Source organism: Zea mays, chromosome 7 (genome assembly GCF_902167145.1).
Source record: "Zea mays cultivar B73 chromosome 7, Zm-B73-REFERENCE-NAM-5.0, whole genome shotgun sequence".
Lineage (NCBI taxonomy): Eukaryota > Viridiplantae > Streptophyta > Magnoliopsida > Poales > Poaceae > Zea > Zea mays.
This window is the reverse complement of record NC_050102.1, coordinates 29,372,599-29,396,369: the sequence shown is the minus strand read 5'-3', so window position 1 is coordinate 29,396,369 and position 23,771 is coordinate 29,372,599. Positions and strand designations below refer to the sequence as shown.

At 48.6% G+C, this 23,771-nt stretch overlaps 1 protein-coding gene across 2 annotated transcripts; it reads right to left on the bottom strand.

Annotated features, from left to right (window-relative positions):
• Window positions 1-10,481: 10,481 nt before the first annotated feature.
• On the bottom strand, window positions 10,482-11,613 carry LOC100285481 (B12D protein). 2 transcript variants are annotated; one of them, XM_008653335.3, is made up of 2 exons: window positions 11,163-11,613; window positions 10,521-11,028 (listed from the first exon to the last, which is right to left on the bottom strand). In XM_008653335.3, exons 1-2 carry the CDS (start codon window positions 11,211-11,213, stop codon window positions 10,783-10,785), a joined length of 297 nt encoding a protein of 98 aa, XP_008651557.1. In that variant the 5' UTR covers window positions 11,214-11,613; the 3' UTR covers window positions 10,521-10,782. The 2 variants fall into 2 exon arrangements, with proteins under 2 accessions (NP_001151846.1, XP_008651557.1); NM_001158374.1 differs by lacking the exon at window positions 11,163-11,613 and having other exon boundaries at window positions 10,482-11,082.
• Window positions 11,614-23,771: the final 12,158 nt, after the last annotated feature.

Below are 23,771 nucleotides of genomic sequence, written 5' to 3'. Positions count from 1 at the left end.
TTATACTTGATTTGTACTTTGTCCACCATTTGACACTTAGGTACTTGTGTTGGACACTAAATCACCAAAACACTTAGAAATGGCCCAAGGGCACATTTCCCTTTCACTACTCCAGGGGCTGGAGCGCCCAGTCGTGGTGCAGGGGGCGCCTCCAGAGGAAGCACGGGGGAGCAGCTCCTCACAGACTCTATCTCCTGCTGGAGCGAGAAAGAAGAGCCCTGCTGCTCCTGTCATCGACACTCCTGCTCCTCATGCAGGCGGTGGTGCAGCCGCTCCAAGTGACTGGACTGACCGGCCACGGGACGGCGAAGTGGATGCTCCGCGAGACGAGAGGGTAAGAAGGGGATGACAGACTTTCGTGCAGTGTGTCTAAGACGAGCCATCTACAAAAGACACCGCAAGCAAAAGAGTGAGAACAGAACTAGTATGACCAGCAAGTAAACCATGAATAAATGAAGGATTAGAATAAAACACAATTTTCAGCAAGGTATAATATATAGTAGAACATAGTTTTGGTCGATATGACCAACTTTTGAAGGGATACCAAAGTCAAGGCAAGGACAGAGGTCTATAATCCTTAGAACGACCATTCTACTCTAGGTTAGCGGTCCTACAGTCAGCACGGCTTTGATACCACCTATGTCACACCCGGTTTTAGAAGGCAAACCGAATGCGAACCATGTACGTGCCAGGATCAGAAATTCACGTACACAGCAGTTACATAACATGGACATCATCACACAGTGCTCAAATAGTATTAAAAAGGGAAATAGTCGATTACATCATATGTCTGAGACATCCACATAGTCTTTACAATAAATCAAAGTGCGGAAAAGAAACGTAGATAAACGCGGCCTTCACAGGCAGTCGACTGGGGGTTGCCGCTAACCCACGCCTAGAACTCATCATAATCTTGGAACTCCTGATGGTCTCCTTCCACAGCTTCATCTTCTCCTGAGCAGTGGTTGCAATGCTGACAACCTGGGGATGGGGGGGTTTGGTGTGTAGAGCAAGGATGAGTACACATCAACATACTCAGCAAGTATCCTGTTTGGCTGTGGTGGACTAGCTTTATGTGGGGATAAGTCAAGCAGTTGCTTTTAGTTGGTCAGATTATTATTACTAGTAGAGAAAGCCAAGTTTTAGAATTAACCCACGTTTTTAACCCAAACGTACTCCTTTCCAAACGGAAAGAGTACCACTTACCATTACCAGAGTCAAAACTAAGAACCATCAATCTCATTGCCACCTGCAAATCCGAACATCTCTGATCAAGTATCACTAATCACTGGAGCTCCCTTGGCCGCTCATAACTGCGAGCACGGCTGATATATCAGTTTTTAAACACTCTGCAGAGGTTGTGCACTTTACCCACAAGCCATGATTCCCTTTCTACCTGGAGAGAGCTACTCCCCATTAACAACTGCCTAGGCGGTCCAGCAGGGCATCACTACGTAGCCTTTACAAAGATTCCCCGGGGCTGTAGCCGCCCGTTAGGTTTCCTAAATGCACCGCACTCCTCCCCAAGGGGGGCGAACCCAAGCTTGGCAGAGCGAGCCGCATACACCGAGCCCCATTGACGACACGACGGCTAAGCAAACTACACCCCGGCTCCTCTAATTATTCAGCTAAGGGCACCCCATTCCACCCTCATGGTTGCACTGTTTTCCCGGGCGGTCATCCAACGAACAGGTCCTTATGGAGAGGCACTCGAGAAACCACTCGAGCCCCCTTGAAGACCATAAGTATGACATCATAATAAAAGAGGGGAAAACAGCGTATCATTGATAATTCTCATCATGTTCATTGATTAGAGTTGAGCAATAGCATAAGATTAAGCAATAATAATCCAACCCAGATAGGTAACAAGGACATGGATAACAAAAGCTAGTCAATCCTTAGGTATGAATGTGTAATGCGGGAGGTAAATTAAAGTATGTATAGGACAGAGATAGGTCAAGGGACACTTGCCTCCACCAACCGACTGCTGCTCAGGGGCTTCTCCTGCGAGTTCTTCGGGCTCCTCAACCGGATCGTTCTCTATGCGAGCGCAAACATATATACATCCACATATTTAATACAAAAGAACAGTACACCATACAATAGGATGCAATAAATAAACAGACGTTCCACGCGGGCTCGCAATTACGGTTAAGAGAGAAAGAGGATAATACAGTCGAGAAACGATCACGTTACATTATTATAAATTAAACCACTCGCTCAATTGAAGGACATTAATGTAGACACTACGTTTAGCATAAAGTAAAGTCATGTTTCATGTCTAATCATTATAAGCAGACGAAGATAAATTAAAAGGATTGTCGTGTGGCGAGACGCGTGACATAATACTCTAAATCGAATTAAGAAATCAACGACTCGTCTTGCGACAGAGCACACGACGAGACAATTGCATTAATTATAAAGAGACGTTGAGCGTCGCGCGGCGAAACGCACGACGGCATACGTCAACAGAACTGAGTTTAAAGTGGAACGTCGCGTGGCTCGACGCGCGACGTCACACATTAAACAACCTAAAATTACAAAGGATCATCGCGCGACGAAGCGCACGACGCAACACATCAATAGAATTTGAAATTAGATAAATTCGTCGCGCGACGAAGCGCGTGACACAGCACGCTAACTAACGGAGTTTGAAATTAACTAAAAACCAAGAATAATCGCCGTGCGCGTGGGGTTGCGCACGCGGGAACGCGTTAGGGGTAAACGGGGGAAGCACGAGGCCGCGCCGAGGCCGCGCGAGCCACGCCGAGGGCTGGGACGCCGCGCGCAGGGGCCGAGGACGCCGCGCAGGGGGCCGAGCTGCCGCGTCGGGGCAGGGGACCGCGCCGGGGGCCGCGCCGCACCGGGGGCCACACCGCGCCGGGGGCCACGCCGCGCGAGCAGGGGAGGGGGCGGGGCCGCGCCGTCGCGGGCAGGGGGTCGCGCGCCACGCGAGCAGGGAGGGGGGCGGGGCCGTGCCGCCGCGGGCAGGGGAGAGGCGGGGGCCGCGCGCCGCGCGAGCAGGGAGGGGGCGGGGCCGCGCCGCCGCGGGCAGGGGAGGGGGCGGGGCCGCGTCGCCGCGGGCAGGGGAGGGGCGGGGGCCGCGCGCCGCGCGAGCAGGGAGGGGGCGGGGGATCCGACGCGCGAGTAGGGGGGCAGGGGCCACGCCGCCGCGCGAGCAGGGGAGGGCGGGGGCCGCGCGCCGCGCCGGTAGGGGAGGGCGGGGCCGCGCGCAGGGGAAGAAGAGAGGGCGCGCGCAGGGGGAGAAGAGGAGGGAGAGGGAGAGAGAGAGAAGAAGGGAGGGGAGGGGAGCTCACCTCGGGATCCAACTCCGGCGATCACCATCTCCAAAAGCTAGGGCACCACTGGGAGAGAGAGGTGGAAGAGGGAGAGGGAGGTTGCTGCGCAGGAAATCCAAATGAGAGAGGGAGAGGAGGAGGGGGCGCATGGGGGGGTGTGGGGCGCCGGGGGCGCACGGGCCGGGCTGGGCCGGGCTAGGTTGGGCCGGGCCACTTCGCGGATCAAAACCCACGACACGCACGACTATCAAACATACTCCAATTGCGAACCGAAAACCGAGACGGAACGAGACGCACACGCAATATCAGACAAAGAAATGTGCTTCGGCATGATGCAACACCCATGACACTTAGGTTTTTGTTCATACACGACACAGAAACTTGTCACTATACTGTTTTGAAATTGGGAAGAAAGAGCGAAACAGGAAGAGAAAAGAGAGTAACACCTGAATTTGGTGAGAGAAAAGAAGAAAAAATTCTACCCCCAAATTCAGGGCGTTACAGCGAGATCCATTCAACACTTCGCCCGAACCCACCGCAGAATTCAAACTTGAAGGCGAAACGCCCGTTCCTCGAACGACTCGCGCACGCGCAACGGCCGCCCCGCGAACCGCCCGTCCCATCGCATTAACTCCGCGGCAAGGCAAGCAACACCTTTGGCAGGCGAAGCAGGCGTCGTTTCACCTCCGCCATGATGACCGCGTCAAAAAAGGTGTGCCACACCGTTTAAATTCATATCCTTTTCCTCTTCCCCTATCTCTCTCTTACTACAGGGACCGGGAAAGGGGATATTTCGAAAGGGATCCTTCTCCGCGAAGGAAGCGGGCCCCGAGCCCTCCTACTGATCAGGGTTTCGAAGTCTGGCCCTTCGGAAGGGTTCGACAGCCGCCTAGAGCACTCAGGCTTCAAGCTCATTACTGATCAGGGGTTCGAAGGCTGGCCCCTCGGAAGGGTTCGACAGTCGCCCCAGAGCACTCGGGCTCCGCGCCCACTACTGATCAGGGGTTCTAAGGCTCGCCCCTCGGAAGGGTTCGACAGTCGCCCTAGAGCACGTAGAGCGAGGGATGACTCTGGGTACGTCCGTTATATGGCCGAGGCTCGGGCTACGCTCCCGAGGTACCCTAGGACATTTCTGAGACCAGCAGGAGCGATTTTGTAACAGAATCCCATCAGAGGGAGGCATCGAGCCCTCGGACCCTGTCGAATGGGTCCGGGTCCGGCAAATCACCTGCATGTACTTTTGGAGCGCGCCTCTGGGCCACTAGCCGACCCTTATCGAACGGGGCACGGGCGTCCACTCGGATCACCCGTTAGCAACTCACTGGAGACACCATGTTCGGCGCCCTCCGAGGGCAACATGGCGCTTTCCCCCCTTCCTCCTTGCGGAAAGGCGACGAAGGGGCGTATAATAAAAGTCGAGACATTCCTTGATCGTCCTCTCGCTCCGTGCAGAGGCTCGGGGGCTGCTCTCGCAAACCCGGCTACGACCAAACCGTTGACAGCGTCAACAAACCAACCTAAAAACTCGAAACCTGACCATGCACCCGGGCTACAATCGGATCACACGAGGGAACAACCAGACCGACCGAGGCACCACGAAAGGCATTAAGACCTCAGAGGAGTCAAACCACTCCTCCATGGCCTCGGGGGCTACACCCGGCGGGTGCGCTCGCGCGCACCCCCCGGAACAAAGTGTAACCGAGAAAGGCCGGTCCCCTCACAAAAAAGTGCGGCAAAGCCTCCAAGCGAGTACCAACACTCCCTTTGAGGCTCGGGGGCTACTGTTGGGTACTGTAATTAGGGGTACCCCCAACACTCCTAAACACGGCTGGTAACCACCATCAGCACAAGCTGCAGAGACTGATGGGCGCAATTCAGGTCAAGGCTTCGTCTACTCAAGGGACGCGATCTCGCCTCGCCCGAGCCCAGCCTCGGGCGGGAATAGTAGTCCCAGGCGAATTCACACCTCGCCCGAGGGCCTCCTCAAGCAACGGACGCACCTTCGACTCGCCCGAAGCCTAGCTCGGGCAGGCTTCATTGTGAAGCAACCTTGGCCAAATTGCCTCACCAACCGACCGTATCGCAGGCGCATTCAATGCGAGGATCGCCTGACGCCTTATCTTGACACACGTGCCTCAGTCGGCAAGGTCGAAGTGACCGCAGTCACTTCGCCCTTCCACTGACCGACCTGATAGGAAAACAGCGCCGCTCGCCCCACTCCGACTGCTGTGCCACCCGCCAGAGTGAGGCTGGCAACAGCCAAGTTCAGCCTCAGGCGCAACAGGAAGCTCCGCCTCGCCCGACCCCAAGGCTCGGCCTCAACCTCGGCCTCAGAAGGAGGACTCCGCCTCGCCCGACCCCAAGGCTCGACCTCAACCTCGGCCTCAGAAGGAGGACTCCGCCTCGCCCGACCCCAAGGCTCGGCCTCAGCCTCGGAGGGTGGTCTCCGCCTCGCCCGACCCCAGGGCTCGGCCTTAACCTTGACCTCGGGAGGAATCACGTCCTCGCCCGACCCCGGCCTCGGCCTCAGGAGGAGTCTCTACCTTGCCCAACCTTGGGCTCGGACCGACCACACCACGGGGGATACATCATTACCCTACCCCTAGCTAGCTTAGGCTACGGGGGAACAAGACCGGCGTCCCATCCAGGCTCGCCCCGGTAACAAGTAATGATGGCTCCCCGCGTGCGTCCATGACGACGGTGGTTCTCAGCCCCCTACGGAAGCAAGGAGACATCAGCAAGATCCCAGCAGCCTCGACAGCTGTGCTTCTACAGGGCTCAAGCGCTCCTCCGACGGCCACGATACCACGTACACAGGGCTCTAGCACCTCTCCGACAGCCACGTTGGCATGTACACAGGGCTCCGGCACCTCTCTGTCGGACACGTTAGCGCATAGCTACACCCCCATTGTACACCTGGACCCTCTCCTTGCTTCTATAAAAGGAAGGTCCAGGGCCTCATGCGGGAGGGTCGCGCGGGAGGACGGGCTGACGAACAGGCTCACTCTCTCTCCCTCGCGAACGCTTGTAACCCCTACTACGAGCGCATCCCCCTGGCGCAGGATAACGCGAGCCGTGTTTTCCCCCCTTGTGTTCCATCTCGCGCCAACCCATCTGGGCTGGGACACGCAGCGACACATTTACTCGTCGGTCCAGGGACCCCCCGGGGTCGAAACGCCGACAGGTCCATATGAAGTGTTGAATATCCACATTCAAAGGAACTTGCAGGATATAGAGGACAATGTAACTTTAGAAGAGAATGATGGTTTGATCAAACTTTTCACTATGGAATAATTCAACTATGCTTTGAAAGAGACAAGAAGCAACAATGCTCCTGATCTTGATGATTTCTTAGTCGAATTTTTAAGCCTTTTGGAATGAGTTGAGGGGGTGTTGTGATGGAGATGTTGGATAATTTACATAGAGATAAATCGAAGTTGCGGAGAATGAACTATGGCATTATCATTCTATCACCCAAAGTTAAAATTTTGTGTGCCGTTAAACAGTTTAGACCCATTTGCTTGTATGTAATGTTTAAGTGGTGACTAAGGTGCCAACTTTAAGGTTAAAAAAGTGGTGACTAGAGTTGTGAGCAAATTCCAAACAACTTCCATTCCTGGGCGAAACATTCTGGAGGGATCAGTCATTTTGCAGGAAGTGTTACATGAACTAAGAATAAGTAAGGGCAAAGGTATCATCTTCAAAATAAACTACGAGAAGGCCTATTGAAAGGATAAAGATGTCCAAGAGGATAAGTGAATTGGGATCCTCTTTTTTTGCTTAGATTAAAATCTACTAGCAAGCCCAACTTCCCCCCGTGAAAACTCTATTAGGCCTCATTCGGCAGCTTGGGAATTTTTCATGGTCTGGTTTTTTCCACACATGGATTGGGTGAATCCAAGCCTTTCACCCAATCCCTTGTGGGATTAAATCTCTAAACCCAAACAACCAATATTGTTCGTTTATTCCATATGAATTATATCCTAAAACCCAATCAACTATGTTTGTTCGTTTATTCCATGTGGATCAAATTCTAAACTTGAAAACCAACAAAAGCTAATAAAACCTAACAAAGTTTAAACATAGAAAATACAATTGTACAAAATTTAAACATAGAAAATACAATTGTATCTCTCACTAAATTTAAACATGCATGTCATGATTCTCAATACATATATTTAAAAAACGGACATAAAAACAAACATCAACATCCAATGATCAGATTTTTATCAAACAATTGCTTTCAAACTCTACCAAGCCTAATGATGTATCAACTGGCATGACATGACTTGAATTTCTCTCTCTTATCCTTGGACCCTGGAACACCATGAGACAAATGAATGAATATGCACAATAAACCAAAGCAAACTGCAATAGAAAAAATGTGAAGCAATAACACAACAATAGATGGACAAGTATATAATAGGCATTGCTGCTAATTTCCAAGTGTACATGCAGTAGTAGAAAACAGAAACAATCATTGTGGTTAATAAGTGCAAATGTTTTTTTCATGCTCAGCATTTGCTTGTCATGCAATTAAAAATCAACATTTGCTTGTCATGCAATCTTTTGCTTGCTATTGCACCATTTCCATGACAACGATCTAGTAATGAATTTTGAATGTTTTTTGGAGTCTCTAGAGACTAGGTTATACCAGTAGATAATATAATATTAACAAAATTGACATATGAAGTCAATGTAAATATTTTTTTCCAAACTTTACATTTTACTTGATAAATTCAATAGTATGTTGGTTTCAGTAATCTCATTACACTATTATAGTATAGAGAATACATTATAGAGAATGCATCCATCCCCAGATTCCTCAGCTGGCTATAGTTGGTTACTCTGTGAGCCTTATAAACATATATGCCTCAAAGTGGATGAGCAATTGGGTAGTTCATTTTCTGGCTGGTTGCTTCCAATTGCCAAGCATAAGATGTATGGAGGAGAGTGTAGCAGAATGGACATAGTACAAGATTACAGTGGTATACAAGAAATTGTCATCCTATTATCCTAAAAAATATTAGTTTATTAGACTACTGAGGGTACCCAAATGAGACAGGAAAAGGGCTCCATCTAGATGAAAAATCTGAGCAGAGAAATATAAGTATCGTCCTTCATTTAGATGAAAAATATGAGCAGAGAAATATAAGTGCATAAATATCATTTTATATACATTGAAGTGGTCAATTCAGTAGCTACGACACACATCAGGTACGAAGAAACTTACTCTACAACTGCAACACCACCAATATCGGATCACCGGCCCACAACCTATATGCAGTATACTATTCATACCAATAGCAAGCACCAAAAAAAGAATTTGCTGTCTACCGGAAGCAGCAGACAGCGTGTTGAAGCCGAGCAACAATGCTAATGCGATAAGGACAGGGGTGAGTAGTACCTAGGGGCCTCGGAGCCCTGCTGCTTCTTGCCGCCGCCGTGCTGGCACTTGTCCTTGATCCATTGGAACCCCTGCGACATTCCCTCTTTCACCTTCCTCATGCCGGTGGTCGCAGCCGCCTTGGTCTTCTACCCCACGTCGCCGCCTGCCGACAGAAATCAGAAAGGGAACATATCGATTCGAAAAGGAAACTATGAGGTGCTCATGGCCTCACGCCAACTGTGGCCCCGGGCCGCCCCACTGCCTGCACCCATGGCCCCTCCCCCATCCCCGTCGGTGGATCCGGAGCCACCACCAGTACCATGAACATCAGGATCAAGAAAGAAATGACTCTAGTTCAAGAACCCTAGCTAAAGTGAGAGGGACCAACCGGAGAGAAGCTTGCCGGTGCAGTAGAGTTTGCTAGCGGCGGGGAAGATGTTGTCGTCGCCGCTGACGCTCAGCAGCTCCTCGTCTCTCGCTTGCGCCACCGCCGCTCAGCAGCATCTCATCTCTCGCTTGCGCCGCCGCTGCTCTTCTTCGTGTCGCCCGCTTCGGATTTGTTTCCAGGCCCTTCGAGTCGTGGCTCCAATCCAGTACCTTCTCTAGCCAAAAAAATTTCCAAACCTATGGGCTAAAATTCTAGTGGGCTTAAACGAACATAAAAAAAATTAGAAACCGAGATTTCTACTGGGGTCGGATTTCAACCTGGATTGCCCCCCAATCCAGACCGAACCCGGCCTGGTTGGGCACAACCGAACGGAGCCTTAGTGGTTTTGATAATTGAGACAACGAGTGGATTAAGCTCTACCCTGTGAAAGAATCGATGACGACGCACCAATCACCTCGGAGAGGTACATCTTGACGGCTCTTGTCCTCCTCCTTAGGCACTACCGAGTAGGACGCTCTGGAACAAGAACATGAGAAGAACGAATCTTGTCCTCCTTGGCGTTGCCTAGTCCGACACCCTGCCTAGTCCGACACCCTAGAACAGGAACACAATCGAAGGGAGGTGGTGCCCAATGAGGACATGTTCATTTCGAGAGCGATTGAAGGATATTAAATCCCTTACTAGTCAAAATTGAATAGAAAGAAATTTAATTCCCCTCTATACCCTCATATCAATATGCAACATATATACACAAAACCTTATGACAATGCCTTATTTCAAGACACGAGAATAAAGCTTACCTTGTAGGACTGTTTTTGTCATATCAATCTAATTTCGTTTTTTTTACAGCTAGATCTTCTCTATCAAATTCTAGGCAGAAGGCGAAGTGATGTCAGCAAAATGGAGGGCTATTTTGAAAAATTAAATCTCCTTCAGAAATTTTAAGAATTGAGATGAAAAGCTAATTTTCCACTCAATTCTAAGAACGGGTGAAGATTTAAGTTTACAAACTAGGCCTAAATGACCGTTAATGCGGCCAGCGCTAGCGGCGGCGCGTTCAACGGGTTGGGTTTGACAGCTGGAATCGGGTACCCAGCTTTCGCGAATCAGAAGCCAAGTAAGCGGCGGCGGCGACGTCGTGGGTGCACGCGAGCCGGCCGTTTGACAGCCTGGACGTGGAGGCAACGACCATCGGTTCGCCTCTTTTTTTTTCACATGCCGACGACGCCAACTAGTTTGACACTGGCACGCACGCGGTCGTCGGTGGCCAAACACGAATTGCCTTCGCCTTTTTCGTGCCGCCGTCTGGCGCATGCGTAGTTCTCACGGGTCAGCGACTTTTTTCCCCTCTCTTCCGCCGCCGTTTTGTGGTGTAAAGAGGAAAGATATTAATACATGCGTATGGTGTAAATAAATCAACATAATTTGTTGGGACGCAACAATATCATACAGTCATCCGTTATCAATCAAATATGTGATGAAAATCACAAGGCGTGCTGAATTCGTTCGCAGCCATGCAAGCAAACACGACAAATGCATGATGTTCCATTTATATGGGAGAATTAGAATTTTAGAAACAAAAAAAAATGTACCGACGACGGCTACGAATCAAGGCGCGCCGCCGGCAGCTAATGAATGGTAAAACATACTATGGACGATCGGGAATCGGGAATCCATCCATCCATCCATCCATGACGGAATCTAGCTTAATCGTCCTTGGGAGGGTCGGCGAAGAAGGAGTTGATGGAGGCCATGATCTCGGGCTTCTTCCCGCGGACGAACTTCCTGAGGCCGTGCATAGCGTACCTCTCGCCCTCGTCGTGGTTGTCCAGGACGCCGGCCGCCCTCTTCTCCTTGGTCACCCGCACCTCGGGGTTGCCCGTGATGTTGCGCACAAGCTGGTACGAGCAGATGCCCAAGGCCACGGCCATCGGCACGAACAGCGGGTACACCTGATCCATGGACGCGCGCGACACCGGGATCGGCAAATCCCGTCAGATCCATCCATCCATCCCCGATGACCCAATTCTCCGATCGATAGAAACCGAATGAACGATCAGATGGGAAACAGCAACGGCGTACGTACCTCGGGACGGATCCACCGCTTGGACCATGAGGCGTATGCGGAGGAAGCCATCTTCTTCTTCTTCTCCTCCTCTTCCTCAACCGCCGCCTGGGTATACGCGTTTCTCTCGCGCGCTTCAGATGAGAGTCAGAGTAGAAGACGGGGGGCGGCTGTGTGTTTATATATAGGCTGAGGCGGCGCCGTGCTGGTGCTGCTTCGTGGAACTCTGTCTCGATAGGTTAGGTACAAGTCGGAGGGGAGTCGTCTGGGCTGGGCAGGCAGACGCGGGGCGGGGCGGAGCGGAGGCGTAAACACGCTGGACTTCGTGGGCCCAGCGGCTCACATGCATGCCCAACTGGCCCAGCCAAGCCCAGCCGCAGAAGCGGTCGCGTCGGTGGCACGCGGCTGCTTGCTGGTCGCCCCAGCAACAGCGAGGAGGAACCGGCAACGACCTCTCCGAAACAGCCGCGCCGGTTTCCTCTCGTCTTACCTTTTATTTATAATATAATAATTAACAACATCTATATTTATCCTTTTTCACACTTTTCCTAAAGGATTTATGCTTCATTTCAGGCTTCTCTTCGAGCGATACCGTCACAACACGAAAATAGAGAATTTCCATATACAAAAATAGTTCTACAATTTTTTTAGAACAGTGCACGGAAATTTATCAATTTTTATTAGCCACGACTTAGTCAACATAAATAACTTATTTTCTACCAGCAGGGCAAAAACTGACTGAAATTAGTATTTTTTTGTCGTCGGTGTGTGGTTCGAGGCACCAAAAATTAAGAATTTTTATGGGGCTTCTCTCCCTATCCAACAAAAAAATAGTTTTTTTACCCAACAGTACGTCCCTCACACATGCTTTTATGCCTCTTGCCACTCTCTCTTTGCACCTCCTCCTCCACCACCACCACCACCTGTCCTGCCCGCGTTTTACCACCTCCACTCACCCACACTTGCCTCAATTCCACTGTATGTGCTAACCTGGTATGCGCCCACCTCGACCACTTGTCCTAGGTCATCTAATATTATACAAACAAAATAAAATCATAATCGAATAATGGTATGTCCTATGGATGATCAGATGTCGTGGATGTGTAGAGCTCGATGAGACGATTACGATCGAATATTAACTTGTCCTGATTGGATTCTCAATAAGCTGTTTTTGGTGTTGGGAAATCAAAGTTATTGGATGTTAGACTTGAGCGAGTATTAACTTGTCCAGATTGGATGTTGGTTTCTCGATAAGTTGTTTATGTTGTTGGGAAATTGAAGTTGTTGGATGTTAGACTTGAGTTTTTTTCATCTTTCCTCCTAGCAGTTATCGTTTTCTTCCCCTACTTATGCCTCTTCCCACGCGCGCGTCTCTCTTCCACCGTGTGTCCGTCTATGTTCCTCACACACTTCTTTCTTTCTAGTCATGCCCTCTCTCCCTCCTACGCCACTCTTCTTCTCTATTTTCTAGCCACACCTAGAGATGGTAATGGATTATAATCCAAATATTTCTTCACGACTTGTTTGAACACTTAATAAATTTTAGTACAAAAATAAATAGGAATAAAGTCTGATCCTAATATAATATGATCCTTCGCACCTCTTCCTCTAATAGCCAACGCCCCTCATCCATTGTCCATAGGCGCCGCTCCTTTTCCACTGCCTATGTAGTCTCCACCACAAGACTGTGCCCCTTCCCTAGGTTGTTTCCCCTGCTATGGAAACACAATCTTCAAAGGATAGAAGAGTTGGAGACGGAGAAGGGGACAAGGGGGGCCATTCAACAATCGTCGTTTGTTCTTTCTAGGATAGCAGGTTTAATTAAAAATTCGGTATGGATCAATTAGGTTTTTAGTAATTCCATGATTATAAAAGTTGTAGGTATCATTGTTATATTTTAAATACTGCTTGTTTTGCCCAAATTCGATCAGTGGTTTAGGAGTAATCACAAAAAAGGTAACACTATCTTGAAAAATGAAAACGAATTCAAGTATGAAATTTATCCTAATTTTGGATATCATAGATACAAAATTTTTTCTAGTGATCAACATAGACTTTGTAGGATTTTTTGTAGATTCCTAGAATATACATGTTTGCCTCATTTGGATAAGAGTGTTACAAGTTAAATATGCAAGTAGGGTTGGACAAAATACTCGTGTCTCGTCAGCTCGTGTTTAGCTTGGCTCGTTTCGTTTCAATTTTGTCACAAATTGAGCTAGCATCAAGATTATCAGACATTACCAAGTCAAAATTAGCATCAGTAATTACTTATTTTGAACGTCCCTCTCAAACAAGGACGGATTTGATGAACCTCCAACACAGTCTCTAAGCACATCCATGTCGTTCACATGAGGCACTTTTGCTCGGTGCATGGCATCTATCATTTCACAGACACCAGTTTCTCTCAGTTTGTGTGCCCTCATCTCACTACCGGAATCTAGGCCTTTGCCGAATGCCAAGCGCTTTGCCGAGTGCTTTTTATCGGGCACTCGGCAAAGAAGACTTTGCCGAGAGCCGCACTCGGCAAAGTCCTGCGCTCGGTAAAGAGCTTGTTTACCGAGTGTGGGACACTCGGCACAGAGAAACACTCGGCAAAGACTGCTTTGCCGAGCGGCAAACACTCGGCAAAGATGGCGCTCGGCAAAGGGTCGTCAGCGGCTGTCTACAGCTGACGGCCGTCAGCCTTTGCCGAGGCCTGAAAGCCGGCACTCGGCAAAGCAGATTCTTTGCCGAGTGTCAAATATCTGGCACTCAGCAAAGAGGGTCTTTACCGAGTGTCTTCTGTGGACACTCGACAAAGCATATTTTTATTTTTTTTATTTTGGCCACCAAACTTTTTGTGGTATATTCCTACACTATGTAGACCTACATGTACCATTTTAGGACAATTATAACAGTGTTTTCAATAGGTAGTAGATTTAGTTCGTTTATTTGAATTTCTTCGGAAAATTCAGATTTGAACTGCAGGTCACTCGAAACTTGAAAAATCATGCATGCAAAAATGATATCCATGCTACTGAGCACAAGTTACGACCGATTTCAGGAGCGGACCAGAAACTTCGAGCAACATGCTCACTAAACATGGATGTGAACATGCCATCCACGTGTTTAAAAATTGTATAAAACACAAACAAAGTCAGAAAATCATGAAACTTGTCCACGTGTCATGATATTATATATAGAGTCTGTGATAAAAATTTGAGAAAGTTTTGAGAAAGCTGTGACACACTATGTGTAGAAACCTAAGTGATCCTCACATGAAATCATAGAGATCCACACATGATCTCTTAGGTTTCTACACATAGTGTGTCACAACTTTCTCGAAACTTTCTCAAATTTTTATCACAACCTCTATATATGATATCATGACACGTGGACAAGTTTTATGATTTTCTGACTTTGTTTGTGTTTTATACAATTTTTAAACACGTGGATGGCAAGTTTACGGCCATGTTTAGTGAGCATGTTGCTCGAAGTTTTCTATCCGCTCTAGAAATCGGTCGTAACTTGTGCTAAGTAGCATGGATATCATTTTTGCATGCACGGTTTTTCAAGTTTCGAGTGACCTACAGTTCAAATCTAAATTTTCTAAAGAAATTCAAATAAACGAACTAAATCTACTACCTATTGAAAACTCTGTTATAATTGTCCCAAATGGTACATGTAGGTCTATATAGTGTAGGAACATACCACAAAAAGTTTGGTTGAAAAAAAATAAAAATAAAAATGTACTTTGCCGAGTGTCCAGAGATGACACTCGGCAAAGAAGCCTTTGCCGAGGGTCAAATGGTTGACACTCGGCAAAGTGTAGTGAAATAATCTTTGTCGAGTGTTGCCTAGGGGACACTAGACAAAGAGGACTTTGCCGAGTGCCGGGTCGAGGACACTCGGCAAAGTATATTTTAAAATTAAAAAAAATCTTTGCCGAGTGCCAGATCACGGGCACTCGGCAAAGACCGTTTACTTACCGACGGTTAGCCCTTTATTCCTCACTCTCTCACTCTCACTCACACTCTCACGCGCCACCGCCCCGTCGCTGTCCGCGCCCCTCGCCGTCCGGTCGCGCCGCCGCCGCGCGGCGCCCTCGACGCGCCCCGCCCAACCACCCTCACCGCGTCGCCGCCCCTCACCGCACCGGCGCCCCCCACCGCGCCCACACCCCTCGCCCCTCGCCCCTCGCCGCGCCCCTCGACGCGCCCCTCGCCACGCCCGCGCCCCCCGCCGCGCCCGCCCGCCGTCGCGCCCTCCACGCCGCCGCGCCTCGACCGTCGTGACTCGTCGTCTCGCCCGCGACCCGCCGTCTCGACCGCGACCAAACCTTGAAGGTGATTTATATGAAACGATTAGGTTTAATATTTAGTCATATTTATATACGTGTTTTGGTTAGGTTAATATGTAGTCTTGTTGTGTTATCTCTGATAGATTAAATATATATAGATGTGATTGTCGGCCATCGTGCCGTTGAAATATGTGTGGTTGTCAGCCATCGTGCTGATACTTTTATTTGCAGGTTTTATAAACCTCCCCATACAAAGGAGGTGCTGCTGGAATTTTCTATTGCTAGGCTTATGTTAGAGGATGGAGGACCGTGAGTGGATGTACACGGGCCGTAGAGGAAGGAACGATGTGACCCATGAATGGATTAGAAAAACCGATGATTTCGTGGAACGGGCATATGGCGAAGCTGCTAAAGGAGCGAGTCTAGTCCCATTCCCGTGCAACAAATGTGCCAACCGGAAAAGAAAACCAAAGAAGGCCATGGTAGAACATATTTGGAAGAATGGATTTACGTCGGGCTATACTCGGTGGATCTTTCATGGTGAAGCGCATCGTACGAGAGAGGAGGTGCTGAGACAACACGTCAAGGATTATGATGTCGATGCGGGGGTAGCGGATATGTTAAACGACTATCAGGAGGCACAATACACGGGAGGATGTATGGATGACGAGCCAGAGCCGACTGCAAAGGCGTTCTATGACATGTTTGGCGCGGCATAGAAGCCCCTTCACGGCAAGACAAAGGTTTTTCAACTGGATGCCATTGGGCATGTAATGGCGTTCAAGTCGTAGTACAACATGAGTAGAGACGCATTCGATGGCTTGTTGACGGTTATTGGGAGCCTGCTTCCGGATGATCACGTTCTGCCAAAGAGCATGTACGAGGTACAGAAACTCCTTCGTGCACTCAAGATGACGTATGAGCAAATTCATGCTTGTCCGAAGGGTTGCGTGCTATTTAGGAAAGAATACACGGAGGCAAAGTACTACCCCAAGTGTAAATCGTCTAGGTTCATGGAGGTAGACTCTGGTGATGGACAGAAGAGGCAGCTCGACATCCCCTTGACAATCCTACGACACCTTCCGTTCATACCGAGGATCCAGCATCTGTACATGACAGAGGAATCCGCGAAATAGATGACATGGCACAAAAATGGAAAATGATACAATCCTAACAAGATGGTGCACGCATCAGATGGTGAAGCATGGAAACACTTTGATGCCATTCACCGTGAGAAAGCGAAGAGGCTCGTAATGTACGTGTTGCGTTGGCCAGAGATGGGTTCAATCCCTATGGAATGAGCGCTGCCCCGTACACATGTTGGCCCGTGTTTGTTATCCCAATCAATCTCCCCCTGGTGTGTGCTTTCAAAGGCAGAATATATTCGTGTCGTTGATAATTCTCGGACACCCGGGGAATAAAATGGGTGTGTACATGGAGCCTTTGATCGATGAATTGGTACGTGCCTGGGAGGAAGGGGTATGGACGTATGACCAAGCTACGAAGACAAACTTCAGAATGCATGTTTGGTACCAGTACTCCATGCATGACTTACCGACGTATGGGCTATTCTGCGCCTGGTGTGTTCACGGTAAGTTCCCATGCCCAGTTTGCAAGGAAGCTCTCACGTTCATTTGGTTGAAAAAGGGTGGCAAATATTCGTCCTTCGATAAACATCGACAATTTCTCACTCCTGACCATCCATTCCGCCTAGACATCAAGAACTTTACGAAAGGTGTCGTAGTGACAGACCACCCACCTGCAACGATGACTGGTGCCGAAATTCGTCAACAGATAGATGGGCTCGTGACCAATACAGAAGGTGGTTTTGTGGGATATGGTGAGCAGCATATGTGGACACATAAGTCTGGCTTGACTCGGCTCCCCTATTATGACGATCTGCTCCTTCCACACAACATTGACGTGATGCACACTGAAAAGAATGTTGCCGAGGCACTATGGACAACAATTATGGACATTCCTGATAAGTCAAAGGATAACGTAAAGGCAAGAGTGGATCTGGCAACGTTATGTGATAGACTAAACCTAGAGATGAAGCAGCCAAGTGGCGGAAAGACGTGGAGAAGGCCTAAGGCCGATTTCGTCCTAAGCAGGGCCCATAGGAAGGAAGTACTTTAGTGGATCAAGATGTTGATGTTTCCTGATGGGTATGTAGCTAACCTGAGTAAGGGGGTGAACTTATTTACTATGCGTGTCTTAGGGATGAAGAGTCATGACTTCCACATATGGATTGAACGGATTCTTCCTGCGATGGTTCGAGGCTATGTCCCTGAGCATGTCTAGCTAGCGCTTTCAGAGTTGAGCTATTTCTTTCGTCAGCTTTATGCAAAAGAGTTATCTCGGACCGTGGTTGCAGACTTGGAAAGATTGGCACCCATGCTACTGTGTAAGCTTGAGAAGATATTTCCACCCGGCTTCTTCAATCCAATGCAGCATTTGATTCTTCATCTCCCCTATGAGGCACGAATGGGAGGGGGGCCCGTGCAGGGACGTTGGTGCTATCTAATCGAGAGATGTCTAAAGACTATTCGAAAGAAATGTAGAAATAAATGCAAAATCGAGGCTTCCATTGCAGAGGCATACATTCTAGAGGAGGTCTCAAACTTCACAACAACTTATTATGGTGACAAACTGCCGAGCGTGCATAATCCACCCCCTCGTTACAATGATGGCGACAATGAATCAAACCTTAGCATATTTCGAGGCCAACTCAGAAGCGCAAGTGGCTCGACCACCAAGACCCTGGCACATGAAGAGTGGAGACATATCATGCTACATGTATTGACCAACCTTAAAGTGGTGATGCCATACATGGAACAATTTCTTCATGAATTCTGGCGTCGATCAAGGGACCCCACTCCACAGGAATATGACACTCTTCTTAGAAAGGGTGCGAGAAATGGGTTGCCCGATTTCATTTCCTGGTTCAAACGTAAGGTACATGCTTAGTTTGTAAAAGAGATACGTCTTTGAACTCAATTTAGCGTCTTTTAACTTGTGAATACTTGTAGGGCCAAAGAGATCCGTCTATGAGTGCCGAGTTGAGACAAGTAGCCAACGACTTTGCTTATAGGGTCAAGAAATATTCTGGGTATGACGTCAATGGAAACCGTTTTCGCACAACAAACTACGACAAAAGTCGGCCCAATCGGAAAACAACGTGTTCTGGAGTCTTTACGCCCGGCCTTGACGATGTCGATTATTTTGGATGAATTGAAGAAATATATGAGCTCAATTTTTATGGTTCCAAACCTCTTACTCCAGTGATATTCAAATGTCATTGGTTTGACCCTCAAGTGACGAGACGGACATATTCTAATCTTGGGATAGTCGAAATTCGACAAGATTCCACCTTACCAGGAGACAATGTCTATATCGTGGCCCAACAGTCCACACAAGTGTATTATCTCCCATATGCGTGCCAAACGAAAGAATATCTTAAGGGTTGGGATGTTGTGTATAAGGTATCGCCACATGGGAGGTTACCTGTTCCTAACGATGAAGATTACAACTTAGACCCGGACACATATGATGGAGAGTTCTTCCAAGAAGATGGGCTAGAAGGGCGATTTGAGATAGACTTAACCGAAGCTATCGGAATGGACGTAGATATTGAAATGGTTGTTGATGAGGAGGATGATGAGGTGCAAAATGATAATGACTTAGTAATCCTTGAAGGCAATGACATTAATGACGAACTTGTGTCTTCCGATGGTGTTGAGATTGAAATGGTTGATAGTGATGATGAGAGTTATGATCTGGCTAACCCCGACACATATGAAGTATGAAGATTATTTTTAATCGATGTAATGCTATATGACTTTTTATTTCGCACCTGTTTTTAAATACATCTTTTTATATGTGCTTATTTGTTTACTCTTAATTGCAGGTTTTTGGACAAATATGGTGGGCGGTAATTGGCTGAGGAGGAGGAGGGGGAGGAGCAGGACGGCGGATGAGGCAGAGCAGGACGAGGCACAGCAGGCGGCGCAGCAGGACGACCTTGTCGAGCAGCAGGCGGCGCAGCAGGACGACGGCGATGACCAGCAGTAGGACGACAACGAAGCTCAGCAGACCGCCTCAGGTTCGAGGAGCATCTACCTGCGAGGTCCCGCGAGTCTCCCTCAGCATCCCATACTTCGGGACAGGCGGCCGCTGATTCGGCCGGATGGGGAGAGGCATGTAACTTTATGTTCTTCATTCTTGTTCATATTATGTGTTCAAAATCATAATATAAACTAATACTTTTTATTTATCACTTGGACAGGTCTTGGATGGTTGTGGATTTTGCTGGGGGTCATCGTCGCCTCCCCAATGGCATCCTCGTCCTGCTGTGCAGGGAACACTTCCCTGGACTGGTTGAGTATGTTGGAGTGACGGGCCCAGCCTACATCTTCGACCACTATGCCGTCGCCCCCGATGCAGTAGACCGGGACGACCAGGAATTCAATAACAAGGCGGAGCGGGTGAAGCAAGAGATGTGGGTAAGTCTTAGTATAATGTAAAATATGTTGCATTCGTTGCAAATTCTTGAAATAAGGTATGGATACATCGTTTTTGTATGCAGGATTTCTTCAGATGCGAGGCTGGATACGAGGCTAGGGCGGATGTGGTGGCCACCACAAGCTGTAAGAAGCTCGTCGTGGACATGCACTATGAGGCCGGAATCCAGGCCATCGTCAGCTACCACGGCTCCGTCCTTGGGGAGAGGGTGACCAAACAGCAAGCCCGAACCATGTCGTTGACCAGGGACCAGTACCTGCAGGTAAAGTCATGCATGTTTGGTACCAGTACTCCATGCATGCATTTTATTTTATCTTCTGATATGCACTTTACGTGTTTACTTTGTAGATGATTCCACATTGGTGCGCCGCACATCCTCTGTGCTGGGAGCAGATGGTGGATAGGTGGTGTTCGGCTGACTGGGACGAGGCACACAACGCTAGCCGAGAACGGCGTATGATGATGCAAGGTCCTTCCCACCACCAAGACAGCCGGAGCCTGGGCCAATATGCCGAAGCATGGGTACGCCCTCTTTTTTATTTAGATATATAGCATTGGATTAGATATTATTTCTAACTATCTCGTTGGTTTTCTTGCAGTCGGCGTCACATGGTGGCCGGCCTTGCTCCACCTTCTCGGCCTATGCTATGGCCCATAAGGGCAAGGCGACGTCCGACGTCACCTACAACCCGAATGACGGGCCCGAGGCCTACACCAACCCCGCCGTCTACAGCCGCCTTCATGACGACACCGCCATGGCGCAGGAGGTCCATGGCCCAGATTATGATCCGAGCACCGAGCCGATCGACCCCGATGTGCTCATGAGGGTCGGAGGAGGCAAGAGACATGGGCGGTACTAGATTGCCGACAGGGCAATCGACTCGTCCTCCACTCCCACTCTGTCTCAGGTGCGAGCAAGGAGCACAGGCTCGAGTCCAGCCATACGACCTCAGCACGACAGCTCACAACATCGCATACAACAACTCGAGGTTAGTGGTTCTGTAACTCGTGCTTCCTTGAGTTATATACCTTCTCTTTGAGTTACTATAACGTTGGCTTGTAATATTACAGACCCAACTAGAAGAAGAGAGGAGGGAACGTCAAGAGATGGAGGCGAGGATAATGGCGGAGCGGGAGGCTCGCCTGGTGGCTGATCAGAGGATGGCAGAGACGTTCCAGTACATGCAGAGCCTTGGCGCCGAACAGAGTTTTGCTCCGCCACCTCCATTGTTCCCTGCAGTTGACCCTGCTCTATTCCATACTCTTGTGAGTATCAAAATTGTAGTTACATGTTGGTAATGCATATAGTATAACACATGCAATCTCTTCTCTGTGCAGGGCCAATCTGGGGCGGCATCCAACAACCCTCATGAAGGGTTCAGCCCAACGCAGCACCAGTCCAACCGCCCACCTCCATGAGAGTTATGTTTTTAGTGTTTCGAACACAAAACTTATGTTGAATACTTGTCAGAGCTTGTGAACTTGTGTTGATACTTCTAAACTTCTGTTAATACTGTTTGTGTTGAGAACCTCTCAACTTATGTCAGAATTTGTGTTAATATTGTTTGTGTTGGCTATATATGTCTGTGATGATCTGTGATGTATATATGTGATATCTGTGAAATATCTTTTGTTTGTTTGGATGGAATAGGGAAAACAAATAAAAAAGGTGTGTACTGGTCACTTTGCCGAGTGTAACACTCGGTAAAGAAGTGCTTTGCCGAATGTCAGAACCATAGCACTCGACAAAGAACCAAGACCTGGGCACCGGTATAGGTTCTTTGCCGAGTGTAGTGGCTCTGGCACTCGGCAAAGAAGCACGCTTTGCCGAGTGCCATATCAAGCACTCGACAAAGTACCTGACATGGGGACCCCTCTAGCGGATTCTTTGCCGAGTGCTGTCAGTCAGACACTCGGCAAACGTAACTCCTTTGCCGAGTGTCGCCTGGAATACTCGGCAAAGACTCCGTCTCCGTCACCCGTCGCCGTAACGGCTGCTTTTCTTTGCTGAGTGCTCTCTGGCACTCGGCAAACCACTTTGCCGAGTGCCCAAGAAAAAGTAATCGGCAAAGACGGCTTTGCCAATGCGCTGTATGCCGAGCCCTCTTTGTCGAGTGCGACACTCGGCAAAGAGTTTGCCGAGTGTTTTTAAGGCTTTGCCGAGTGCTTCAGGCACTCGGCAAAGCCGTCGGTTCCGGTAGTGTCTGTTTTGTCATTGTGGAGGGCCTAGTGAGGACATGGTTGTGCTCGAGTATGACCTTTTTTTTAAAAAAAAAAACACGACCCCGTCTCTCGTGTTCATTGCGCACAGCATTGCTTTGCATTCCTTTTTTGCTTGTTTTTCCATGATCACGGTCTGATCCTCTACTATGAGTAATTTTATCAGCAAATGAGCATTCAAAATCTTGCGCTCGGCCACCGTTTCTCTTCCTATTTTTCCTCATGTTAAATCCAAATAACACAGCGTACGTCTCATAGAGATCATATGCTTCACTCATGCTATGGAAGTGAATATGCAGAGTTGGCATGAACTTTTTTGTGATCATCGGATCCTGCAGTTTTGTTAGGTAATTTCTTACTAGCAATTGAAGAACATCTAGCTAGAGTATGTCTGCAGAATAAATACTTACACGGGTGTACAACTGTAATGCCCAGTTTTTTTGTTAAATAAAGTGGGAAAATAGTTAGCTATATATTATGCGGATCTTTTAATTATTTAACATACATGCACACCATCATATCTAATTGTTTTAATCAATTAATGAATAAAGATATGTAAGTATACATCCCATGCTGGATTTTTTTTGTGTTGCATTTAATTTGAAATTAAGGATTCAAATCATATTTTAATTTGAGTTCAGATTTAAAAATAATAATGATAGGAAAAAGAAATAGAAAATAAAAACAAGAGATAAAAGAAAGAAAAAGAAAACTTCACGTTGGGCCAGAACCCATCCAAGGCCCAGCTTACCTCGTGCATGCACCCAACCCAGCCTCGGAGCGCAACAGCTAGGCCCCGGTCGCCAGTCGCTCTGCGCGCACTCCGCGCCTTATCTTCTGTCACCGCCATGCACACACCATCATCTGTCACCGTCGCGTGGGACCGAGAGGTCAGCTCCGCTTCACCATCGATGCAGCGTCGCAGCAACGAGCTTGAAATAGAATTTGTGGGGTGGGATTCGGTTAGGATCCAAATCACTTCGTCCGGGCCTATATATCTGCGAGCATTGCGGCGTCAACCCATATGTTGGCTAGAGTCTGCACCTCGTCGTGATAGCCGCCATAGCCGAGCGTGGAAGAGAAGGGAGGTGTGCCGCCGCCGCAGTTGCTTATCCCCAACACCACGGGTTCGACGTTGGCAGTGAGTCCAGTGGGTTCAACCGAAGACGGGAAGGTTGTCCGCGTGGCGGTGCGCGGGTGTAAGGAAAATGGACCTCAGCCCATTTAACTAAATGATTTTGGTGGTTAATAATCAACATAATATGTAGACTAATGTGTTTGTATTTGTAGTTTATAGGATGTTAAAGTAACTTGGACTAAGGCATTGAGGAAGCAACACCTCAAAAAACATTATGAAGATCATAAGTGAAGATCAACAAGTATCAAGCAAAGTTCAATACTTAAAGAAAGTGTAGCCACTCACGGACCGTCCGGCTGAGAGCAGCGGACTGTCCGGTGGCACACCTAACAGTCTGATGCCACCCGACGGACTGTTTAGTGCACCAGGGAACTGCAGCCCAACGACTAGCTCCTGGTGGCACTATGGAGGAGAGCCACCGGACTGTCTGGTGCAAGGCTGACACGCGGCAACGATCACCTACAGCGTT

Excerpts from the sequence above, each read along its gene's own strand:
- LOC100285481 (XM_008653335.3), bottom strand. The coding sequence starts at position 11,213 with ATGGCTTCCTCCGCATACGCCTCATGGTCCAAGCGGTGGATCCGTCCC. Across the intron at positions 11,029-11,162 it reads AGCGGTGGATCCGTCCCGAG|GTGTACCCGCTGTTCGTGCC; the intron begins GTACGTACGCCG and ends TCCATGGATCAG.